At 40.5% G+C, this 8,461-nt stretch overlaps 1 protein-coding gene across 3 annotated transcripts in view; it reads left to right on the forward strand.

The window, feature by feature from the left end:
* The window catches only part of KYAT3 (kynurenine aminotransferase 3), a 73,212-nt gene extending 71,143 nt beyond the window's left edge, over nt 1-2,069 (forward strand). For all 3 annotated transcript variants that reach the window (XM_045291987.1, XM_045291986.1, XM_004699589.3), the window contains exon 13: nt 1,052-2,069. In XM_045291987.1, the coding sequence (XP_045147922.1) occupies nt 1,052-1,114 (63 nt within the window). In that variant the 3' untranslated portion in view covers nt 1,115-2,069. The remainder of the gene's footprint in view (nt 1-1,051) is intronic.
* Nucleotides 2,070-8,461: the final 6,392 nt, after the last annotated feature.

Consider the following 8,461-nt stretch of genomic DNA (forward strand, 5'->3'; position numbering starts at 1 on the left):
ATGAATTCAACTCCATTCTTCCTGATTGTGTCATTCTCAGCACAATAAGCTATATTATTTTTCTATTCAAAATTTCAGCTCACTAATGTCTAGGATGTCCATCACTTTGCATTCCATTTCCTTTGTGACAACTTCCAATTTTCCTAGATTCATACTTAGTACATTCCAACTTCTGATTATTAGTGGGGGTTTGCCGCTTTTTCTTCTCATTTTGAGTTGTGCCCCGTCAACACATGAAGATCCCAGAGGCGTGACTCCCGCAGGCTTTCCTCCATGTGCATCACTGTGGTCGACTCTGCTTTGAGAAGGCAGCTCTTCCTCAGTCACATCTTGAATGCCGTCTGACCTGAGGGTTCATTTTCCAGCACTATCTCTGACAACGTTCTGCTTCTGTTCAAGAGGTTTTCTGCATCTGACAATGTTTTGATGCTGTGCGTAAGGTTTTCAGTGTCTAATTCCTCAGAAGTGGACAGCCTATTCCTTCTTTTCAGTGTGCTCTTTGTCTGAAAGCTCCCCTGACACCTGTTCTCTTTGGGTGACCCTGCTGGTATTTGAAATACCAGTGACATAGCGTGCAGCACCATGGCAACACACAAGCCACCACAGTAAGACAAACCGACAAACAAGTGGTAAAAAGCTAGATAGGAGAGGACTATTTTAACACATTTTCTTTGTTCAGAGATGTTGGTGGAGATTCCTGAAGTTGATTAAGAAATAAAAGCCTAAGCTGTTAGAGATTGGGGTGGTAACCATTAGCAGTAAAACCACATATGGCCATAGAAGGTGGTTTGGGGGGATGAAGAGAAATTAGGAGGGATGGCTAGAGCGGGTTACATATTATTTTTCAATGTAAGCTCTCTTTGACTTGTTTCTGTAATCTTACATTGAGTCATTGTTTCCTTTGAGGAGTTTTTTGCCTTTGCAATTTCACTTTGAAAAGTATTGTTCACTTAATCTTTATTTGTGTTCTGGATTTTTTTTTCCATTAAAATCTTTACATCATCGTTACTTTATTTTGACATGTAAGAATGGTTCTCTCATTGACTTACAGAAAGACAGTACACTGGATGCTGCTGAAGAAATCATCAAGGCCTGGAAAAAGCAGAAGTCTTGATGGAAGCCGACTGCATTGGGTGTTTATGGCGAGATTGCAGATGGAATTGTTAGTGCTGCCACCTGCTGGATACTTGAAAACCTTTTTTTTTTTTTTAAATACAAATGGAATTCAGAGGCAATATCCATCCTTTTTCCAGAGAAGTTATCCCCACTCCTAACAATATTCAGGGAATCTGATTTTACTTTTGCAACTGACATCTGCCCACACACCTCCTGCTGCCATGTTGGCGGCACTCGGCAGCAGAGTGGATGAGAACTTGGAGGTGCAGGGTGTCTGGGCTTCCTTTTCCTCGCCATGAAGGGAGCGTAAAAAAGCACCAACTTCGTATGATTGCTTGTGAGAATTGAAAGAACTAATAAGTGTAAAGCCTGGCGCCATAAAGACTCAGTTAATGGGAGCCAGTTTTGTGTCATTCGGTGCAGACTCCCTGCCATCACCTTTGTGCCCGGTCTTTGCTCTGTCTTCGAATCTGTAGTTCCTTCCCTCCCTTTCACTTGCCACTGGCCTTGAGCTTTGCGCACACATGTTCCACCAGCATGTGGGGCAATGTCAAGGTCCACATGCATTACCCAAGTTTTCTAGCCTTGACCTCCTCCCTTGACACAGATACCCACTCCCTTGACACATCTTGAAACTCATCATTCTGGCTGCTTCACCTTGAGGACTCATAAATTAGTCACCTCCCATTGGAACCGCCTACCCCAGCTCTCACCCTTGCTTGCTTGTTCTTCCTCTCTCTCTCTCAGCAACTCTCAAAATCTCACTTCTTTAAATTAGTAGAATTTCAAATCCACGATTTTTAAAAGATGGTCTTTGATTCAGAATCAATTTGCGTCATTGTTGAAAATGCAGATGATAATTTTCACCCCAGGCCTGTGGTAGCTGGTCAGGATTTGTCCATTCCTAAGTGATTCTTGGGCACATTGCAGTTAATAAACATTTCTGGAATGCATAGACCCCTCTATTCCTATCAGCCTTCTCATCTGCTCACTCTTTGGCTTAGGAGCCCGGGTGGCCCCTTGGTTCAAGCTTACCAGCCACTCCACAGGAGAAAGATGTGGCAGCCCACGTCTTTAAAGAGTGAAAGCTCTGAAAACCATATGTGGCAGTTCTACTCTGCCCTACAGGGTTGCTACGAGTTAGGATCAACTTGAAGGTTATAACCTTGGATTGGTTTGATTTGGTTTGGTTTTTCCTCATCCACCTGAGATTACATTGTCCATCACTTCAGCCAATATACTTTTGCTGCCTTGAATAATTTCCCCATTGTTGTATCTCACCTATCAGGCCAAAAAAAACAAAAAAGAATTAAACGCTGGGGCAAATTCTCTTAAGTCTGCACTAGGGCTGACAAGCACGCCTGAAGCAAATTGCACATTGGAAGTTGCAAACAGCCATTAATTGACATCACCAACCTCAACAAGACATAATTCTGTTCTCTCTTGGAAAGTTTCTCTGCCTTTACACACAACAGCAATTCCTAATGTGTTAGTCTGGGCCAACTGGAAAAACAAATTCATAGACACTTATAAGTGTGTAAGAAAGAACTTTATATAAAGAATAATTGCATATTAAGAAAACATCCCAACCCAGAGCACTCAAGTCCACGAGTCCAATATTAGCTCATATGTCCAATACCAGTCTATAAATTCCTCTCCAGATTCACACAACACGTGCAATGATGCCAAATGTGGCAAGATCACAGAGCAGTGACACAACACATGCAATGATGCCAAATGACAAGATCACAGAGCAGTGGGTGGAAAGTCTTGTGGATCCAGTGGCGGTGGAAGCATCTCAGTGCTGGCATGGGTCTCCATGTGGCTCCTCCAGCTCCAGGGCTCTGGCTCCATCAGTGTAGCTCCATGTGTCTTGCCAACGGGAATGCCAAGCAGGGAGTGTCTCCTATCTCTAGGGATGAAGACAGGAGTTCCCAGAATCCTCAGGAGAAGGCCATGCCCACACACAGGCCTCATTGGCTATGACCTGGTTGACAGGCTAGACTCCATCCCATCACTCAAGTTGACAGGAGATTATGTAACTGTCACACCTAGTATTCCAAATATTTTCCCATTTTCCATCATAAAATAACAATCTTTTATTGTATAAGGAACTCTTGTGACACTGCCAGCTGAGCACTGGGTGGCTGACATCAAGATTGATGGTTCAAACCCACCATCCAGCCTCAGAAATTTCATATAGAGTCACTATATAAAGCTGCCCATCCTTTGAGACCTTATACAGGGTCACTATGAGTCAAAATCAACCCAACGACAGAGGGTATTCTCTTCCTACCTCAAAGCCCACTACTGCTATCACAATTCACTTAAAATGACTTTTATCCTATTTCTGTGAAAAATAGCAAAAGCAAAACCCACTGGAACCCTACTCCTAAGCCTGTGGCTTAGTCTATATCAGCGTACATTATTTGGTATTTTGAATAGCAGTAGAAACCCCAAGTAAAATTATTAGTTTATGCACCAACTTTTTTGTCCACCAGAGCATAGGCCCACATTTTGCAGCTCTGGGCTTGTCCAATAATGCTAAATCCACTACTTATCCTCCATTTTCTGTTTCTTCTCACTGGGGAGGATTTGACTCCATCCTTTGCCTTATGTATTCATCCCTCACTGGCTCCCCTCCTCACCGCTGAAACATATTGAAATCTCTCTTATCTTAGAAAATCATTTTCCTGACTCCGTCTACTGTACCTTTACATACAACTCCCAATAAAAATTCTTTCATAAGTACATGTTCATTGACCTCCTACCATACGCCTGCCAGACATTCTTCTGAGCACTTAGGATATTTTGGTGAACAAATGAAAGACCCTGCGTAAAATCCAAGCACAAAGAAACCCATTTTGTTATGGTGTGCCCTTGAGATAACTTTGTTTCACAGCCACCCTATGTAACGGGACTGTCCTATAGGACTTCCTTTCCTATGGGTGTGATCATCCCTTAGGGGCAGGTCATCAGGTCTTTTCTCCAACAGAGCATCTGGTGGCCTTGAACTACTCACTATTAGGTTAGCAGCCAAAGGTTTAAATATTGTGCCATTAGAACTCCTTAATGAGATGTGTAGTCTATTAGAATGATACATGATAAATGTATTAACAAGAACAAGACAGAAGGGAACGCGAGTACTAGGAAGCATGTAGGTTTCAAAGCATCATCAGACCAGTCACATCAAGGGGACTAGGAAGTAAGCTTAAAGGAGAAGAACAAACTTGGCACCGATCTTGAAGGAGGAGCATCCCAGGCAAATCCTTCAGTGCAAACACTGACGCAGAGCCCCTCCCCTCCCATGTGGGACGAGTGTGCGGAGTCCAGTGCGGCTGGCAAGAAGGGAAGCGCAGGATATTAGGTCAAGAAGTAACACAGGGCCTTGAGGATTATAAGAATGGTGGCTTTACTCCTAGAATTTACATTTTGTAAAATTTGTATATTTAATGTGTGATTTAAAATATGTATTACATATTTACATTTTTAAAATATGTATAATTATGTGTACGGAAACACTTTATCATTTTTCCCAGTGGGAAATAACACAAACAGAAGGATGTCCAATATTGGAGGCACAGTAATACAATGGAATGCTTTACAGCAATGAAAATGAACAAACTACTGCTACACAAAATAGCGTGAATGAATCAGCACATACTGTTTGCATGGTGCCTTTTACTAATCACTAGGATGTCTCAGTAGACAGGGGATTCTCTAATACTGGAATGTGGTAATGTGACCATTGACATCTAGGATATCCGCCCAACTTTGGAAATTCTATAACTCCATCTGCCCTCTAGGATGAAGGGATTTCTTGGTGAGTTGGCCCTGGGCCCAGTTTACAAAGTGTCTGGATGATTAAAGGAACAGAGATCACTGCCCTTTATAACTCATCTGGGATAAGGATGCCTGACTTGGCCGGAGAACAGAATCAATTTTAATTGTGGACCTTATGGGTGAATTGTACAATATCTGGGCAAAGAAAATCTTTACAGTCTGACCTAATGTCCCTGAGACTTTAGAAGCCAATCCTGGGCCTGAGGCTTTCAGATGCATAACTGAATTGCCAGGCCTTTTACAATAAATAAAATCAGTTGGGGGAAAAAATCAGTTGGATCTCTAACAACCAGCAGTGAAAAATCCTAAAGGGAAATTAAGAAAACAATTCCATTATAATACTATATAAGAGAATAAAATACCTATGAATCTAACCAGGGACATAAAGAATTTATAGAATGAAAACAAAAAAAACACTAAGAGAGATTACAGAAGTTTTAAATAGATATTCATATTCATGTATTAAAAACGTTAATATTGTTAAGATGTCAACACTACTCATAACAATTCAATGCAATTCCTATAGAAATTCTAATTTTTGACAAGTACTGTATGCTAAGTATATTCAATGGAAAACGAGAATCTCTTCTAAAAATGGTGGTCGCTGGCTAACTAATGATATGGGGGGTGATTTATGATATTCTCCAATAAAATGATAACAGTCTCACTAAATGAGGCAGAAACTAATGTAAACCATAGATATATAAATGGACTTTGGTCTCACGCTTAATCCTAATCTTAGAACAATTAGTTCTTATGGCATGTCCCTACTCAATACTCACTCTCATGGAGCAATCATGGAAGATATGGGTTCTGTAACAAAGTGTGGTAAAGAAAGTAGATGATGCCCAGTTATCAGAAAGAATGACACCTTAAGTTCTTAAAGGCTTGTCAAAAAAAAGCAGTCATCTAAGTGAGGCATCAACTAAGTCCATATGGAAGAGGTATACCAGTCTGTGTGATCCACGGATTGTAAATTATAAAATCCAAATCTGGAGGAGGAAATTATATCAGAGCTGAAATTCTGAACACCCAGTTTATAGAAGGATGTGAATGACAGTGGAAACCCCAAATCCTTTTGCCAGATTTCCACGTGGATTAAGCTCTGGTCCATTGTCCAGGGATGTGAATAGCCTTGGTATCACACAGAGAGCACTGTAAAGTTAATTATGGAAGATGCAGTTATCTTGAAAATGTAACACCTTATCATTTGATATCCCTTTTGACGCATTTCATATTTGTTCGTTTTTAATATTTTTCTGCTTTCTTTTTGATTCAGGTTTTCCCCTGTTTGTCATTTTTGTCCACTTTGTTTTGGTTTTAATTTGATTGTTTCGGGGTGTGGGGGTAGTGTGGGGTTCCCCCCCCCCTATATATGAAATTCAATATGGGTTAATCTGTACAAACAGTAACTGGATTAATAATTACCTAGGACCACTGTAACAGAGGTTGGGAGAAATGAGAAGATATCAACAATAACTACCAGAAAGAAAAAAATGTTCTAAAACTGATTGTCATGATAATCGCACAGCTCTTCTTAGTATGATTGAACAATTGAAGTGTATGATATGTAAATTATATACCAATAATAAATAAATAAATAAATAAATAGTGTTAGGGCAACTGGATTGCCACATACAGAAAAATGAAACATGATCCTTGCCTCGCAAACCCAAAACAAAAAATTATTAAAAAAACAACCAGGGGCAATGTTGTCAGACCTAGCTTTCAGCACTGGATTATCTATTACAATTACAATTACAAAAGCACAAACAACAAAAGACAAGATAAACAAGACCACATAAAAATTAAAAATTGAGAGAGATTCGTTTGTCAAAAGACTTTATATTCCTAACTTAAAGGCTATCTATCTTCAGAAACCATATATCCAACAAAAATCTAATAACTAAAATAGATGTAAAATTTGAACACAAAATCAAAAAGACCAATAACCCATTTAGCAAATGGACAAAGGATTTAAATAGCTCATCAAAGAGGACATTCAAATAGCTACCAAACACATGAAAAGATGCTCAATATCATTAACAATCAGAGAGTTGAAAAAAATCACAGTGGAATACCACTATACTCTCACTGTGATGGCTAAGATTTTTTTTAAAGAAAAGAAAGTTAAGTATTTGGCAAGGATATGAAGAAACTGGAAGGTGTATCCACTGTCGGTGGAAATGCAAAATAGTATAAATGCTGTGAAACAATATGATGACTCCTTAAAAAGTAAAAACAGAACTACTGTCAGTGCCATCCCGTCAATGCCAACTCATAGCTACTCTATAGGGCAGGCGAGGACTGATTGCCAGACTATAATTCCTTATGGTAATAGAAAGCCTTGTCTTTGTCCCCAGAACTGCCATATGGGCCAGCAACTCCAGCCCAAAGACTTGAAAGCAGAGACTCAAAAAGAGACATACATTAGTGTTCATTGCAGTACTATTTAATAGCCAAAGGCTGAAAACAACCCAAATGCCCAATAAAACATGAATAGATCAATATATCACACATACATGCAATGGAATGCTACTTCCTTAGAGCTTAAATTCTGAGCATCCTATATGCAGAAGACTGTGGATGTCAGTGAAAGCTCAAAATCCATTTGCAGAGTCCCCATGTGTACTACGCCTCCATTGAATTCCTTGTGACCACTAACCTGGGATGTGAACAGCATTGCCCTTAGGCAGAGTACATTGAAAAGTGGATTACCTCCACCCTTCTGGCTAGCCCAGGGAAAACCAGTCTTCCTTAAGGGCTTTCCTGGATGGAGACTGGCATAGTCATAATCTTCTCTGATGATTTGCTCAGCTTATAGATCAAACAAGTATAATGAGAGGATACAACTCTGACACACACCTTTCCTGAATTTCAGCCATGCAGTATTACCTTGTTCTGTTTGCTCAATTGCCTCTTAATCCATATACAAGTTCCAAATGAGCACAATTATCAAAAGACATAGTGTCTGGGGTCTTAACGGCTTGAAGATAAACAAGTGGCCATATAACTCAGAAGCAACAAAGCCCACATGGAAGAAGCACACCAGTGCGATCACGATGTGTCGTGTCGATGGGATCAGGTATCAGGTATCAAAGAACAAAAAATTATATCATTGTGAATGAGGGGGAGTGCGGAGATGGGACCCAAAGTCCATCTGTAGGCAACTTGACATTCCCTTACAGAAGGATAGTGGGGAGGAGATGAGCTGGCCAGTCATACGACTTTTCTTTAGTTCTTAAATGCTCCCCACCCCCCACTATCATGATCCCAATTCTACCCAACAAATCTGGCTAGACAAGAGTATGTACACTGTACAGATAGGAACTGGAAACACAGGGAATCCAGGACAGACAATCCCCTCAGGACCAGTGGTCAGAGTGACGATACCGGGAGGGTGAAGGGAAAGTGGGATAGAAAAGGGGAACCAATTACAAGGATCTACATATAACCCCCTCCCTGGGGGGCAGACAACAGAAAAGTGGGTGAAGGGAGATGT

Source organism: Echinops telfairi, unplaced genomic scaffold (genome assembly GCF_000313985.2).
Source record: "Echinops telfairi isolate 266 unplaced genomic scaffold, ASM31398v2 ScPeMD7_443;HRSCAF=831, whole genome shotgun sequence".
In the NCBI taxonomy this organism is placed as follows: Eukaryota; Metazoa; Chordata; class Mammalia; order Afrosoricida; family Tenrecidae; genus Echinops; species Echinops telfairi.